Raw genomic sequence first — 18,180 nt, forward strand, 5'->3', positions numbered from 1 at the left:
ACCTCTCGCGCTGCGCTAGGGAGCCGGAAGAAGGAAGCCGGGCAGCGTCTGAGCGTCCTGTGAACGCTCAACGCTGATCCCTCAATCCCCAGGATTGGAGCCTCCAATCCTGGGATTGAATCCCTGCCGTTTTTGGCCCAAAATCCCGGGATCCCGCCCATCCCGATCCCGGGATTGGCCACCATAACTCGGACCCTAAAACATATACTGTACACGCTGCACTTTCAGGCCCAAGTTCAAAAAATTCTCACAGAATCAGATGTACACTACTTGGAATGCCTCCAAACAAAGAATTCATTTTCATACAGGCTTATCGAAACATAGAAAAGCAAGCTAGATTCTTGCAACTCTATCAGTCCTAGGTGAAGTGGCTTTTGAATTAGAAAATAAATTTACACAAAGGTTCTGGAGAAGTTTTTGCTTTTCACTTGCACCTGCGTCTAACATCCAAACTGAGTGCACCAACCACTGTTTGGAAAAGTACCTCCAATGCTTTATTAGTTATCTACAGAATGATTGGATGTACACCTTACCTACAGCTGAGTTTCCTTATATTACTTCATGCAACATAGCTGTATTACTAAAACCATTTTCTCTAACGTCCTAGAGGATGCTGGGGACTCCGTAAGGACCATGGGGATAGACGGGCTCCGCAGGAGACATGGGCACTTTAAGAAAGACTTTGGCTCTCGTGTGCACTGGCTCCTCCCTCTATGCCCCTCCTCCAGACCTCAGTTTGATACTGTGCCCAGTGGAGACTGGGTGCTTTCAGGGAGCTCTCCTGAGTTTCCTGTCAGAAAGTATTTTAGTTAGGTTTTTTATTTTCAGGGAGCCTGCTGGCAACAGACTCCCTGCATCGAGGGACTGAGGAGAGAGAAACAGACCTACTTCTCTGAGTTTCAAGGCTCTGTTTCTTAGGCTACTGGACACCTTTAGCTCCAGAGGGATTGTTACGCAGGTCTCACCCTCGCCGTCCGTCCCAGAGCCGCGCCACCGTCGTCCTCGCAGAGCTGGAAGATAGAAGCCGGAAGATAGAAGCCGGGTGAGTATGAGAAGAAAAGAAGACTTCAGAGGCGGCAGAAGACATCTTGATCTTCATAGAGGTAACGCACAGCAGTGAAGCTGTGCGCCATTGCTCCCATTCACCTCACACACATCTGTCACTGTAAGGGTGCAGGGGGGCGCCCTGGGCAGCAATATAAACCTCTCCTGTGGCAAAAGTACATATATACATGTACAGCTGGGCACTGTACATGTATATAAAGAGCCCCTGCCATGTTTTTAAGAATTTTGAGCGGGACAGAAGCCTGCCGCCGAGGGGGCGGGGCTTCTCCCTCAGCACTCACCAGCGCCATTTTCTCCACAGCACAGCGCTGAGAGGAAGCTCCCCGGACTCTCCCCTGCTTACTCACGGTGACAGAGGGTTTTCAAGAGGGGGGGGGGCACATAATTGGCGCATATACATACATAAAGGCGCTACTGGGTAAACATTCTGTGTTTTTCCTGGGTCATATAGCGCTGAGGTGTGTGCCGGCATACACTCTCTCTCTGTGTCTCCAAAGGGCCTGGTGGGGAACCTGTCTTCAGAAAAGAGCTTCCCTGTGTGTGTGTGTGGTGTGTCGGTACGCGTGTGTCGACATGTCTGAGGTTGAAGGCTCACCTAAGGAGGAGTGGGAGTGTATGAATGTAAGGTCTCCGTCGGCAGCGCCGACACCTGACTGGATAGATATGTGGAATGTCTTAAGTGCTAATGTAAATTTATTTCACAAAAGATTAGACAAAGCTGAGGCTAGGGAACAGTCAGGGAGTCAAACCATGTCTGTCCCAATGTCGCCGGGACCTTCGGGGTCTCAGAAGCGCACATTATCCCAAATAGTTGACACAGATACCGACACAGATTCAGACTCCAGTGTCGACTACGATGATGCAAAATTGCAGCCAAAAGTGGCTAAGTGTATTCGATATATGATTATTTGCAATAAAAGATGTTTTGCATATCACAGAGGAACCCCCTGTCCCTGACACGAGGGTTCACATGTATAAAGGAAAGAAGCCTGAGGTCACTTTTCCATCCTCACTTGAGCTGAACGAATTATGCGAAAAAGCTTGGGAAACTCTAGACAAAAAACTGCAGATTCCCAAAAGGATTCTTATGGTGTATCCTTTCCCGCCAAAGGACAGAATACGGTGGGAATCCTCCCCTAGGGTAGACAAAGCATTGACACGCTTATCAAAAAAGATAGCACTGCCATCCCAAGATACGGCTACCCTGAAGGATCCTGCTGACCACAAGCAGGAGGTTACCTTGAAGTCCATTTACACACATTCTGGTACGATACTCAGACCGGCAATTGCGTCGGCCTGGGTTTGTAGTGCTGTATCAGCATGGACAGATTCCTTATCAGCGGAAATTGAGACCCTAGATAAGGATACCATTTTAATGACCCTAGGGCATATAAAAGATGCTGTCTTATATTTGAGGGATGCTCAAAGAGACATTAGTTTACTGGGTTCCAGAATAAACGCTATGTCTATGTCTGCTAGGCGATTCTTATGGACCCGACAGTGAACAGGTGATGCCGACTCAAAGAGGCATATGGAGTTTTTACCTTACAAGGGTGAGGAATTATTTGGAGAAGGCCTCTCGGACCTCGTCTCCACAGCTACGGCAGGTAAATCTAATTTTTTGCCTTATGTTCCCTCACAACCTAAGAAAGCGCCTCATTATCAAATGCAGTCCTTTCATTCAAATAAAAGCAAAAGAGTACGTGGATCGTCCTTTCTTGCCGGAGGTAAGGGCAGAGGGAAAAAGCTGCGCAACACAGCTAGTTCCCAGGGACAGAAGTCCTCCCCGGCCTCTGCAAAATCCACCGCATGACGCTGGGGCTCCCCTGAGGGAGTCCGCTCCAGTGGGGGCACTTCTTAGACTTTTCAGCCACATCTGGGTTCACTCACAGGTGGATCCCTGGGCAATAGAAATTGTTTCTCAGGGATACAAGCTGGAATTCGAAGAGGTGCCCCCACGCCGGTTTTTCAAATCGGTGCTACCGACTTCTCCCCTAGAAAGGGAGATAGTGTTACATGTGATTCACAAATTGTGTCTTCAACAAGTGGTAGTCGAGTTCCCCTGCTTCAAAGAGGGAAGGGATACTACTCAACTCTGTTTGTGGTCCCGAAACCGGACGGTTCGGTCAGACCCATTTTGAATTTAAAATCCCTGAACCTTTACTTAAACCGGTTCAAGTTCAAAATGGAATCGCTCAGAGCGGTCATCGCCAGCCTGGAAGGGGGAGATTTTATGGTATCTCTGGACATAAATGATGCATACCAGCATGTTCACATATATCCTCCTCATCAGGCGTACCTGAGATTTGCGGTACAGGATTGTCATTACCAATTTTAGACATTGCCGTTTGGGCTTTCCACGGCCCCAAGGATTTTCACCAAGGTAATGGCGGAAATGATGGTGCTCCTGCGCAAGTAGGGTGTCACAATTATCCCATACTTGGACGATCTCCTCATAAAAGTGAGATCACTGGAGAAGTTGCTGAACAGCGTATCACTTTCACTGAAGGTGTTACAGCAACATGGCTGGATTCTCAATATTCCAAAGTCGCAGCTGAATCCTACGTCTCGTTTGACCTTCTTGGGCATGATTCTGGACGCAGACCAGAAAAGGGTTTTTCTTCCGACAGAAAAAGCTCAAGAACTCATGACTCTGGTCAAGAGCTTATTGAAGCCAAAACAGGTGTCAGTGCATCACTGCACTCGAGTCCTGGGAAAGATGGTGGCATCATACGAAGCCATTCCCTTCGGCAGGTTCCATGCGAGGACTTTCCAATGGAACCTACTGGACAAGTGGTCCGGGTCACATCTACAAATTCATCAGCGGATCACCCTGTCCCCCAAGGCCAGGGTATATCTCCTGTGGTGGCTGCAGAGTGCTCACCTCCTATTGGGCCGCAGGTTCGGCATTCAGGACTGGATCCTGGTGACCACGGACGCGAGCCTCCGAGGTTGGGGAGCAGTCACACAGGGAAGAAATGTCCAAGGTCTTTGGTCAAGTCAAGAGACTTGTCTCCACATCAACATCCTGGAACTGAGGGCCATATACAACGCCCTCCGTCAAGCGGAGGCATTACTTCGCGACCAACCAGTTCTGATCCAGTCAGACAACGTCACCGCAGTAGCTCATGTAAACTGCCAAGGCGGCACAAGGAGCAGAGTGGCAATGGCGGAAGCCACCAGAATTCTTTGCTGGGCGGAGAATCATGTAAGCGCACTGTCAGCAGTGTTCATTCCGGGAGTGGACAACTGGAAAGCAGACTACCTCAGCTGACACGACCTACATCCGGGAGAGTGGGGACTTCATCAGGAAGTCTTCGCGCAGATAGCAAGTCAGTGGGGACTGCCCCAAATAGACATGATGGCGTCCCGTCTCAACAAAAAGCTACAAAGGTATTGCGCCAGGTCAAGAGACCCTCAGGCGGTAGCTGTGGACGCCCTAGTGACACCGTGGGTGTTCCGGACGGTCTATGTATTTCCTCCTCTTCCTCTCATACCCAAGGTGTTGAGAATAATAAGAAAAAGAAGAGTGAGAACAATCCTCATTGTTCCAGATTGGCCACGAAGGACCTGGTATCCGGATCTGCAGGAGATGCTCACAGAAGATCCGTGGCCTCTTCCTCTAAGACAGGACCTGTTGCAACAGCGGCCCTGTCTGTTCCAAGACTTACCGCGGCTGCGTTTGATGGCATGGCGGTTGAACGCCGGATCCTAGCGGAAAAAGGTATTCCGGATGAGGTCATTCCTACACTAATAAAGGCTAGGAAGGACGTGTCATCAAAACATTATCACCGAATATGGCGAAAATATGTTTCTTGGTGTGAGGCCAGGAATGTTCCTACGGAAGAATTCCATCTGGGCCGTTTTCTTCACTTCCTACAAACTGGAGTGAAGTTGGGCCTAAAATTAGGATCTATTAAGGTTCAGAATTCGGCCTTATCCATTTTCTTTCAAAAGGAATTGGCCTCTTTCCCAGAAGTACAGACGTTTGTGAAGGGAGTACTGCATATTCAGCCTCCTTTTGTACCTCCGGTGGCGCCTTGGGACCTTAATGTGGTGTTAAGTTTCCTTAAGTCACATTGGTTTGAACCACTTAAAACGGTGGAGTTGAAATATCTCACTTGGAAGGTGGTCATGTTGTTAGCCTTGGCTTCGGCTAGGCGAGTTTCGGAATTAGCAGCTTTATCACATAAAAGCCCCTATCTGGTTTTCCATATGGATAGGGCGGAATTGCGGACACGTCCTCAATTCCTACCTAAAGTGGTGTCATCTTTTCATATGAACCAACCTATTGTTGTGCCTGTGGCTACGCGTGACTTGGAGGATTCAGAGTCCCTTGATGTGGTCAGGGCTTTGAAAATTTACGTGGTCAGAACGGCTAGAGTCAGGAAGACGGAAGCACTGTTTGTCCTGTATGCAGCCAACAAGGTTGGCGCTCCCACTTCAAAGCAGACTATTGCTCGCTGGATCTGTAACACGATTCAGCAGGCGCATTCTATGGCAGGATTGCCGTTGCCAAAATCGGTTAAGGCCCATTCCACTAGCAAGGTGGGCTCTTCTTGGGCGGCTGCCCGAGGGGTCTCGGCACTACAGCTGTGGCGAGCTGCTACTTGGTCGGGGTCAAACACCTTTGCAAAGTTCTATAAGTTTGATACCCTGGCTGAGGAGGACCTCCTGTTTGCTCAATCGGTGCTGCAGAGTCATCCGCACTCTCCCGCCCGTTTGGGAGCTTTGGTATAATCCCCATGGTCCTTACGGAGTCCCCAGCATCCTCTAGGACGTTAGAGAAAATAAGATTTTAAACCTACCGGTAAATCTTTTTCTCGTAGTCCGTTGAGGATGCTGGGCGCCCGTCCCAAGTGCGGACTATTTCTGCAAGACTTGTATATAGTTGTTGCTTACATAAGGGTTATGTTATAGTTTCATCGGTTTTGGACTGATGCTATGTTGTTTTTTTATACTGTTAACTAGATAGTATATCACAAGTTATACGGTGTGATTGGTGTGGCTGGTATGAATCTTGCCCTTGGATCAACTAAAATCCTTCCCTCGTACTGTCCGTCTCCTCTGGGCACAGTTTCTCTAATTGAGGTCTGGAGGAGGGGCATAGAGGGAGGAGCCAGTGCACACCCAGAGCCAAAGTCTTTCTTAAAGTGCCCATGTCTCCTGCGGAGCCCGTCTATCCCCATGGTCCATATGGAGTCCCCAGCATCCTCTACGGACTACGAGAAAAAGATTTACCGGTAGGTTTAAAATCTTATTTTTTCTTAAATTACAAATAACATCCAGCTTACAATCTTGGTCTTCTATTGCCACTTCTATTCCAATTGTTACTGTGAAACTTACTAAGGAACCATGAGCTGCTTCATAAAACACTTTAATCGCGATGCACTAGAGTATCAGCATGTTTTTTAACGCCACCCCTAGGCCAGAAGTTACTTAGTGAGAAATTCAGAAAAAAATATTCAATTAATTAAATTGTGCTTATCTGTCATCCTTAGGTTCAGTTATTTGGTGGTGGGTAGGGTATGTTATGTTATGATTGGCATACACCAGCACGGGTTTTGCTGCAAGTGCTCTGCAGAATCCCAGGATGTCACAATACTCAGTTTGCGAACCATTGATCTAGTAATTAAGGTTTGACTGTCCCTAGTGAATATAAATTTAAAGAGATATCTTCAAAATTAAGTCAAACATTTATTGGGCCCTTTGAGATTTCCAATCAAGAAAATATGATGAGTTTTGATTTTAGACTCCCTGATTATATAAAGTTACAATCAGTTTGTTATTCGCCTCTACAAAGACCCTTCCAGTCCTGTGTGCTCATATACTCCACTTGGGCCTGTGTGGGTTAATGGAGAAGATAAGCATGTAGTAGAAAAGACTGTTGAAATCCTCTGAAATAAGTTGCAGTACTAGTAGTATGGGTAGGTTATTAGGAACCTGATGAAAATGACCATGCTCCAAGATAGGTTTGCAAAATCCATTAATGTAACCTTAACAAACCTGAAAAAAAGATACTTACGGGGACATCTTACTACAATAGTGAATAATGATTATTCATTAATATAGCACCTGTCCCCAAGCAGAATGGGTGAACGGCAGTTGTTGACTGTTCCCTGGTATTCAAATTACTCAATGAGCTCCACCTATTCATTTACATTGAACATTCAGAGCAAGCACTGAATTATTTAAACTCAGGCTTATTATGTAAGATGGCTTGATTAAACTACTGTTGTTAGCCTTACAGAGAAATGGCTCACTCTTGACCTGTATTCCTGATTACCGAAGGACAGCATTAGGTTGTTTAACTACTGTCTACTTTTGCCTACATCAACTTGGCGGCTTCTTGATTCTTTCCACCATGGCAGATGGACTGCTCTTATGATACCTGTGGGACTGAAAACATTTTTAAAAATAAAAAAATACTTGAATTCTCAACGTTCCTGCTTGTGCCAACTGCCAACATGGCAATATGGCAAAGACTGCCTGTAACTTTATTTTCAAAAACAAGCACCCATCTCCTCCCATGTGCAACCAAAAGACTGAAATGATAAATAAGCTCCCAGATCCAGCAGGCCTGGTCATGCCTGTAATATCCAAGCAGGGAACTTCTCTCCTATTTGCATGCTTTATTTCTATTCAATCGTTTGACGAAGTCTCTCTGCTGTAAATCTTGCATTAGTGGTGCATTGACAACACCATTAGTAGGTGACAAGAAGCCAGTCATAAGCAGTAGATTCTTGCTCGGACTGTTGCAGGCTTTATGTGACCTGTGGATTGCCCATGAGTTTTTCTTTTATTTATATCACAAAACTCAACTAAAAAATATATATTTTGCTTGGGTTGGAATTATCCTGTAAGCACACTGTACAGTTTAAAAAGTCACCATCACTTGAAAAAATATATATTAACAGCATTCATATTCTGACGACAGCAAGTTAAGGAAACTTACAATTTAAATGCTTGCGCTTTGTTTGTATCATGTAACATTTTATGATGATTGTCCCAAATATATAATTATGGTTATGGATCAATGGGTCGACCTGGTCAAAGTCGACAGTCATTAGGTCGACATGGACTTGGTCGACATGGGAACATTGTCAACATAGTGAAAGTTCGATACAGGGCTGGTTGACGCATGGAATGGTTGACATGAGATTTTGAAATGTTTTTGGTATTGTTTTTTTGCGTAACATGACCAGGAACCCCAGTTAGTGCACCGTGTCCCCTGGCATGGCTCACTTTGCTCGCCATGCTACAGGCAAGGTTCTGTGCTTGGCACAGCTTACTATTCCCAATTGTGGTCTACATAGATGGGAAAGTATGAAAAAGTTAAAAAAATAAAATAAAAATGTTGACCTTTTTCCTATGTCGACATTCTCCATGACGACCTATAGTAGTCGATCTATTGACTGTCGACCTACCAACCAGATACCATAATGACATGTTATTGTGCTGAAACACTGCAAGGTGTCTACTCTCACAATGTGTATAATTGCATTTGAATGTGTTAGCTTGAAATGTGACTGGTAGAAATCCTGGGAATACAAGCAAACCACATAATCAGTATCTTCATTATCAGATTAAAATGGTGAGCATTGTACATGAAATAAACATTAATTATAATGGAACCAATGTTTTAACTGAAAAGTAGAGAGCTGACTGATGCTTTGAGGTCACCTTTATAAACATGAATCATATGGAAACTGTCCCTGCTTATAACTGACAGTATGAAAGTGCTTGTCTGCTGTAACTGTCTTACGTCTATGATACCTTGATAGCTCACATCATTGTAAATACACTGTAACACCTATTTAATACTTTCTATGTTCTATCACGCTGTGTCTGACAATGAGTGTTATTAGACTCAGTTATGGGGCATATATAATAGAGATGAGCGGGTTCGGTTTCTCTGAATCCGAACCCGCACGAACTTCAGCTTTTTTTTACACGGATCCGAGCGACTCGGATCTTCCCGCCTTGCTCGGTTAACCCGAGCGCGCCCGAACGTCATCATGACGCTGTCGGATTCTCGCGAGGCTCGGATTCTATCGCGAGACTCGGATTCTATATAAGGAGCCGCGCGTCGCCGCCATTTTCACACGTGCATTGAGATTGATAGGGAGAGGACGTGGCTGGCGTCCTCTCCATTTAGATTAGGGTTGAGAGAGAGAGAGAGAGATTGACCTGAGGCTGTGATACTGTAGAAGAGAGTGCAGAGTTTAGTGACTGACGACCACAGTGACCACCAGACAGTGCAGTTGTTTGTTTTATTTAATATATCCGTTCTCTGCCTGAAAAAAACGATACACACAGTGACTCAGTCACATACCATATCTGTGTGCACTGCTCAGCCCAGTGTGCTGCATCAATGTATATATATATCTGACTGTGCTCAGCTCACACAGCTTATAATTGTGGGGGAGACTGGGGAGCACTGCAGTGCCAGTTATAGGTTATAGCAGGAGCCAGGAGTACATAATATTATATTAAAATTAAACAGTGCACACTTTTGCTGCAGGAGTGCCACTGCCAGTGTGACTAGTGACCAGTGACCTGACCACCAGTATATATAATATTAGTAGTATACTATCTCTTTATCAACCAGTCTATATTAGCAGCAGACACAGTACAGTGCGGTAGTTCACGGCTGTGGCTACCTCTGTGTCGGCACTCGGCAGCCCGTCCATAATTGTATATACCACCTAACCGTGTTTTTTTTTTCTTTCTTTATAGTCATACTAGTTACGAGTATACTATCTCTTTATCAACCAGTCTATATTAGCAGCAGACACAGTACAGTGCAGTAGTTCACGGCTGTGGCTACCTCTGTGTCGGCACTCGGCAGCCCGTCCATAATTGTATATACCACCTAACCGTGGTTTTTTTTTCTTTCTTTATACATACATACTAGTTACGAGTATACTATCTCTTTATCAACCAGTCTATATTAGCAGCAGACACAGTACAGTGCGGTAGTTCACGGCTGTGGCTACCTCTGTGTCGGCACACGGCAGCCCGTCCATAATTGTATATACCACCTAACCGTGTTTTTTTTTTCTTTCTTTATACATACATACTAGTTACGAGTATACTATCTCTTTATCAACCAGTCTATATATTAGCAGCAGACACAGTACAGTGCGGTAGTTCACGGCTGTGGCTACCTCTGTGTCGGCACTCGGCAGCCCGTCCATAATTGTATATACCACCTAACCGTGGTTTTTTTTTCTTTCTTTATACATACATACTAGTTACGAGTATACTATCTCTTTATCAACCAGTCTATATATTAGCAGCAGACACAGTACAGTGCGGTAGTTCACGGCTGTGGCTACCTCTGTGTCGGCACTCGGCAGCCCGTCCATAATTGTATATACCACCTAACCGTGGTTTTTTTTTCTTTCTTTATACATACATACTAGTTACGAGTATACTATCTCTTTATCAACCAGTCTATATTAGCAGCAGACACAGTACAGTGCGGTAGTTCACGGCTGTGGCTACCTCTGTGTCGGCACTCGGCAGCCCGTCCATAATTGTATATACCACCTAACCGTGGTTTTTTTTTCTTTCTTTATACATACATACTAGTTACGAGTATACTATCTCTTTATCAACCAGTCTATATATTAGCAGCAGACACAGTACAGTGCGGTAGTTCACGGCTGTGGCTACCTCTGTGTCGGCACTCGGCAGCCCGTCCATAATTGTATATACCACCTAACCGTGGTTTTTTTTTCTTTCTTTATAGTCATACTAGTTACGAGTATACTATCTCTTTATCAACCAGTCTATATTAGCAGCAGACACAGTACAGTGCGGTAGTTCACGGCTGTGGCTACCTCTGTGTCGGCACTCGGCAGCCCGTCCATAATTGTATATACCACCTAACCGTGGTTTTTTTTTTCTTTCTTTATACATACATACTAGTTACGAGTATACTATCTCTTTATCAACCAGTCTATATTAGCAGCAGACACAGTACAGTGCGGTAGTTCACTGCTGTGGCTACCTCTGTGTCGGCACTCGGCAGCCCGTCCATAATTGTATATACCACCTAACCGTGGTTTTTTTTTCTTTCTTTATACATACATACTAGTTACGAGTATACTATCTCTTTATCAACCAGTCTATATATTAGCAGCAGACACAGTACAGTGCGGTAGTTCACGGCTGTGGCTACCTCTGTGTCGGCACTCGGCAGCCCATCCATAATTGTATACTAGTATCCAATCCATCCATCTCCATTGTTTACCTGAGGTGCCTTTTAGTTGTGCCTATTAAAATATGGAGAACAAAAATGTTGAGGTTCCAAAATTAGGGAAAGATCAAGATCCACTTCCACCTCGTGCTGAAGCTGCTGCCACTAGTCATGGCCGAGACGATGAAATGCCAGCAACGTCGTCTGCCAAGGCCGATGCCCAATGTCATAGTACAGAGCATGTCAAATCCAAAACCCCAAATATCAGTAAAAAAAGGACTCCAAAACCTAAAATAAAATTGTCGGAGGAGAAGCGTAAACTTGCCAATATGCCATTTACCACACGGAGTGGCAAGGAACGGCTGAGGCCCTGGCCTATGTTCATGGCTAGTGGTTCAGCTTCACATGAGGATGGAAGCACTCAGCCTCTCGCTAGAAAAATGAAAAGACTAAAGCTGGCAAAAGCAGTAGCACCGCAAAGAACTGTGCGTTCTTCGAAATCCCAAATCCACAAGGAGAGTCCGACTCCAATTGTGTCGGTTGCGATGCCTGACCTTCCCAACACTGGACGTGAAGAGCATGCGCCTTCCACCATTTGCACGCCCCCTGCAAGTGATGGAAGGAGCACCCGCAGTCCAGTTCCTGATAGTCAGATTGAAGATGTCAGTGTTGAAGTACACCAGGATGAGGAGGATATGGGTGTTGCTGGCGCTGGGGAGGAAATTGACCAGGAGGATTCTGATGGTGAGGTGGTTTGTTTAAGTCAGGCACCCGGGGAGACACCTGTTGTCCGTGGTAGGGATATGGCCGTTGACATGCCTGGTGAAAATACCAAAAAAATCAGCTCTTCGGTGTGGAAGTATTTCACCAGAAATGCGGACAACAGGTGTCAAGCCGTGTGTTCCCTTTGTCAAGCTGTAATAAGTAGGGGTAAGGACGTTAACCACCTCGGAACATCCTCCCTTATACGTCACCTGCAGCGCATTCATAATAAGTCAGTGACAAGTTCAAAAACTTTGGGTGACAGCGGAAGCAGTCCACTGACCAGTAAATCCCTTCCTCTTGTAACCAAGCTCACGCAAACCACCCCACCAACTCCCTCAGTGTCAATTTCCTCCTTCCCCAGGAATGCCAATAGTCCTGCAGGCAATGTCACTGGCAATTCTGACGAGTCCTCTCCTGCCTGGGATTCCTCCGATGCATCCTTGCGTGTAACGCCTACTGCTGCTGGCGCTGCTGTTGTTGCTGCTGGGAGTCGATGGTCATCCCAGAGGGGAAGTCGTAAGCCCACTTGTACTACTTCCAGTAAGCAATTGACTGTTCAACAGTCCTTTGCGAGGAAGATGAAATATCACAGCAGTCATCCTGCTGCAAAGCGGATAACTGAGGCCTTGACAACTATGTTGGTGTTAGACGTGCGTCCGGTATCCGCCGTTAGTTCACAGGGAACTAGACAATTTATTGAGGCAGTGTGCCCCCGTTACCAAATACCATCTAGGTTCCACTTCTCTAGGCAGGCGATACCGAGAATGTACACGGACGTCAGAAAAAGACTCACCAGTGTCCTAAAAAATGCAGTTGTACCCAATGTCCACTTAACCACGGACATGTGGACAAGTGGAGCAGGGCAGGGTCAGGACTATATGACTGTGACAGCCCACTGGGTAGATGTATGGACTCCCGCCGCAAGAACAGCAGCGGCAGCACCAGTAGCAGCATCTCGCAAACGCCAACTCTTTCCTAGGCAGGCTACGCTTTGTATCACCGCTTTCCAGAATACGCACACAGCTGAAAACCTCTTACGGCAACTGAGGAAGATCATCGCGGAATGGCTTACCCCAATTGGACTCTCCTGTGGATTTGTGGCATCGGACAACGCCAGCAATATTGTGTGTGCATTAAATATGGGCAAATTCCAGCACGTCCCATGTTTTGCACATACCTTGAATTTGGTGGTGCAGAATTTTTTAAAAAACGACAGGGGCGTGCAAGAGATGCTGTCGGTGGCCAGAAGAATTGCGGGACACTTTCGGCGTACAGGCACCACGTACAGAAGACTGGAGCACCACCAAAAACTACTGAACCTGCCCTGCCATCATCTGAAGCAAGAAGTGGTAACGAGGTGGAATTCAACCCTCTATATGCTTCAGAGGTTGGAGGAGCAGCAAAAGGCCATTCAAGCCTATACAATTGAGCACGATATAGTAGGTGGAATGCACCTGTCTCAAGCGCAGTGGAGAATGATTTCAACGTTGTGCAAGGTTCTGCAACCTTTTGAACTTGCCACACGTGAAGTCAGTTCAGACACTGCCAGCCTGAGTCAGGTCATTCCCCTCATCAGGCTTTTGCAGAAGAAGCTGGAGACATTGAAGGAGGAGCTAACACGGAGCGATTCCGCTAGGCATGTGGGACTTGTGGATGGAGCCCTTAATTCGCTTAACAAGGATTCACGGGTGGTCAATCTGTTGAAATCAGAGCACTACATTTTGGCCACCGTGCTCGATCCTAGATTTAAAGCCTACCTTGGATCTCTCTTTCGGCAGACACAAGTCTGCTGGGGTTGAAAGACCTGCTGGTGACAAAATTGTCAAGTCAAGCGGAACGCGACCTGTCAACATCTCCTCCTTCACATTCTCCCGCAACTGGGGGTGCGAGGAAAAGGCTCAGAATTCCGAGCCCACCCGCTGGCGGTGATGCAGGGCAGTCTGGAGCGACTGCTGATGCTGACATCTGGTCCGGACTGAAGGACCTGACAACGATTACGGACATGTCGTCTACTGTCACTGCATATGATTCTCTCAACATTGATAGAATGGTGGAGGATTATATGAGTGACCGCATCCAAGTAGGCACGTCACACAGTCCGTACTTATACTGGCAGGAAAAAGAGGCAATTTGGAGGCCCTTGCACAAACTGGCTTTATTCTACCTAAGTTGCCCTCCCACAAGTGTGTACTCCGAAAGAGTGTTTAGTGCCGCCGCTCACCTTGTCAGCAATCGGCGTACGAGGTTACATCCAGAAAATGTGGAGAAGATGATGTTCATTAAAATGAATTATAATCAATTCCTCCGCGGAGACATTGACCAGCAGCAATTGCCTCCACAAAGTACACAGGGAGCTGAGATGGTGGATTCCAGTGGGGACGAATTGATAATCTGTGAGGAGGGGGATGTACACGGTGATATATCGGAGGGTGATGATGAGGTGGACATCTTGCCTCTGTAGAGCCAGTTTGTGCAAGGAGAGATTAATTGCTTCTTTTTTGGGGGGGGTCCAAACCAACCCGTCATATCAGTCACAGTCGTGTGGCAGACCCTGTCACTGAAATGATGGGTTGGTTAAAGTGTGCATGTCCTGTTTTGTTTATACAACATAAGGGTGGGTGGGAGGGCCCAAGGACAATTCCATTTTGCACCTCTTTTTTCTTTTCTTTTTCTTTGCGTCATGTGCTGTTTGGGGAGGGTTTTTTGGAAGGGACATCCTGCGTGACACTGCAGTGACACTCCTAGATGGGCCCGGTGTTTGTGTCGGCCACTAGGGTCGCTTATCTTACTCACACAGCTACCTCATTGCGCCTCTTTTTTTCTTTGCGTCATGTGCTGTTTGGGGAGGGTTTTTTGGAAGGGACATCCTGCGTGACACTGCAGTGCCACTCCTAGATGGGCCCGGTGTTTGTGTCGGCCACTAGGGTCGCTAATCTTACTCACACAGCTACCTCATTGCGCCTCTTTTTTTCTTTGCGTCATGTGCTGTTTGGGGAGGGTTTTTTGGAAGGGCCATCCTGCGTGACACTGCAGTGCCACTCCTAGATGGGCCCGGTGTTTGTGTCGGCCACTAGGGTCGCTTATCTTACTCACACAGCGACCTCGGTGCAAATTTTAGGACTAAAAATAATATTGTGAGGTGTGAGGTATTCAGAATAGACTGAAAATGAGTGGAAATTATGGTTTTTGAGGTTAATAATACTTTGGGATCAAAATGACCGCCAAATTCTATGATTTAAGCTGTTTTTTAGGTTTTTTGGAAAAAAACACCCGAATCCAAAACACACCCGAATCCGACAAAAAAAATTCGGTGAGGTTTTGCCAAAACGCGGTCGAACCCAAAACACGGCCGCGGAACCGAACCCAAAACCAAAACACAAAACCCGAAAAATTTCCGGCGCTCATCTCTAATATATAACAGGATCTGTACTTTCTTATTCTTCAGTGCGTATTGTCTTCTAGTAAAAGTCTGTAGGTAAGGGTGTGTAGAGTGTAGGCCATTCAGGAGCATGAAAGGACGGGTAACCGCAGTATACTGTGTATAGCATTATAGCCTGTGGAATGTTCTAAGCAGTCTGATGTCTCAGTGTTTTCCTTGTCAATACAGTTTATTTGACACAGTTTAGTAAAATCAATAACAATATCTGTAGAGCACGGTACGTATGTGTTGAAGTCTATTAGCTAGAATTATACTTTCCCAAAGATCTGCCTTCATCTTATACAGGCTATAAACGAAACCACTAACAGCAAATAACAGTTTTTACATGTGGGGCCGGATGTAAGGGCTTGCGCGATAGCCAGAGCTCCGAGACTCTGGCTGAACCCAGAATTTTTTTTAAAGCAACAAATGTTTATAAGGCAAAACCTGATTGGTTTTGCTGTGTAAACGTTTGCTGCTTTAAAGAAACGTACGAGTCCGGCCAGAGTCTCTGAGCTCCGGCCGTCTCGCAAGCCCTTACATTCGGCCCATTGTGTTGTAACATGGAAATTAGATGGGTAGGATATATTAAATGGGGTCATATTCTGCTTTCTGTATAATGGGCTTTTTAAAATTAAAATCCCAATACTGCAAACTGTTTAAAACTGCATTTATTCCTATAGCACAAGTTTATATGTCAAGTGAAAAGTATATTAATAAAAAAACATTACTTCAAATCTAAAAACTTAATATATATTTATACATATATACATATCCATCTTTTTACCCATAGTGAATGCCACAACTCCACAGACCGAATAAAAGTGAGGGTTTGGGATGAAGATGATGATATAAAGTCCAGGGTAAAACAACACTTCAAGAAAGAGTCAGATGACTTCCTCGGGCAGACGTTTGTAGATGTGAGAACGCTCAGTGGAGAAATGGATGTCTGGTATAATTTAGGTGAGTGTCAGCCTCTCTCTTAGCAAAGTGACCAGTTAGAATAAAAAATATACTGTACATTGACAAAATGATATTGACTATTGGACCCTTGTTACAAATACCATAGGATTCATGAAAGCAAGCAACCCGACAAGTACCTGAGAACCCTGTAAGAACAGTTATTTCCAATCCAATTACATTTTGCATGTACCTTACAATATATCCAGTGTTTGTATAAAAACGGACACGTCTCATCTGTGATCTAATCATTATTAGATCATATGTACAAGCATGTTTAATCCCTTTTTAATTAGAATACACCAAACATGCCCATGTCCTAGATTAAGTTATGCTTTATTCATATGCAGAGCATTTTGCCGGCTAATAAAAACCTAAACCATTTTACTGCCTGAAGACTAAGGTTCCACACATCTGCTCATTTTCACATTCTCTTGGTCTTTCAGAAGATTTAGCACTGGTCACCTTGTATTAACTTACATTTATTAACAGAGACTGTGCATCTGCAAGAAATACTGTAGCTGCAAAGCCAGGTAAGGTCATTAAATATTCATTTAACTGAGTTAAGTCTGAGGAAATATATTTAGGTCACGGATGCAGCGGCATATTTACAGATAAATTATGTAATAGGCGAGTTTGGTAAGGATATTTGTGACTATGGCCTTTGTCATAAACTTATAAAATGATTATGTTGTTTGAAGATATCATTTGATATCACTTCTATAGCAGCAATTTACAGTGCACTAAAAATGACAGTGTTAAAAGAAAAAATATATTTCTCACATAAATGCATGAGAGAGAACAGCAACTTCTCCTGCATTAAAAAAATAGAAGTCCAAGTAATTGTGTCCTGTAATAAAACAACAGTCGGCCTCTGATCCGAATAAATGTTTCAAGGGCCCTGCTGTTTCTGCCTTTGGGGGCCAGTCATCCAGGGAGCGGTAAAGTATGCAGAGAATTAGTGGGCAGAATTACTTCTGATTTTCGCCTTCTCGCTCCATAGCGCTGCCATAAGAGTAATGGTGCTGTCCAGTATGGCTTTTTGAGTTCAGACCTCTCCTCTGCAAACAGTTGGTACAGCAAATGCAACCTACAAGAGGGGTGACCATGCACACCAATAGAAAGCTAGTATTATGTGCAGTCAGTTACACCATACATAATCCATCTCAGCTGAAACCCCAATTGGACCCACCTTAATCACCACAACAGAGCTCCCAAGGCACTTTGGGGCAGATGTATTAAGCCTGGAGAAGGTATAAAGAAGTGATAAAGCGGTGATAAGTGCAAGGTGATAATGCACCAGCCAATCAGCTCATAACTGTCAATTTACATATTTGAGCTGATTGGTATGTTATCACCTTGCACTTATCACCGCTTTATCACTTCTTTATGCCTTCTCCGGGCTTAATACATCTGCACCTTTGTACCTGTCTTTGCAGCTCTGCTACCGCATACTGTACTATCATCAGAGTTGGAGATCGGCACACTGAATGCAGTAGCAGACAAGCTTATATGAATTATAATGAATGTTTTGGTGAATTGCTCTTCTTGTCACAGTTCTGAGCATGCTGTGGATCACCATGATTATACCACCTTGCACAAAATATTCTGTTATTCCTGTGCCCTGTCCCCACTGCATAATCCTAGCTGCTCCTGTCTCTAAACTGTGTTGCCCTGTGTCTCTCTCTTTCCTGCAAAATTACCTGGAGTCTGGAATCACTTAAATCCTCTCCCCTGCAAAAGCTCTAGTATCCTGTCTAGTACA

The 18,180-nt window shown here is 45.1% G+C and overlaps 1 protein-coding gene across 1 annotated transcript in view; it reads left to right on the forward strand.

The window, feature by feature from the left end:
* Window positions 1-18,180, forward strand: part of UNC13C (unc-13 homolog C) — a 1,008,422-nt gene that overhangs the window by 308,969 nt on the left and 681,273 nt on the right. Inside the window, exon 12 of the mRNA XM_063926117.1 lies at window positions 16,249-16,418. Within this exon, the coding sequence (XP_063782187.1) occupies window positions 16,249-16,418 (170 nt within the window). The remainder of the gene's footprint in view (window positions 1-16,248; window positions 16,419-18,180) is intronic.

This window comes from Pseudophryne corroboree, chromosome 6 (assembly GCF_028390025.1).
Source record: "Pseudophryne corroboree isolate aPseCor3 chromosome 6, aPseCor3.hap2, whole genome shotgun sequence".
Classification (NCBI taxonomy): Eukaryota; Metazoa; Chordata; class Amphibia; order Anura; family Myobatrachidae; genus Pseudophryne; species Pseudophryne corroboree.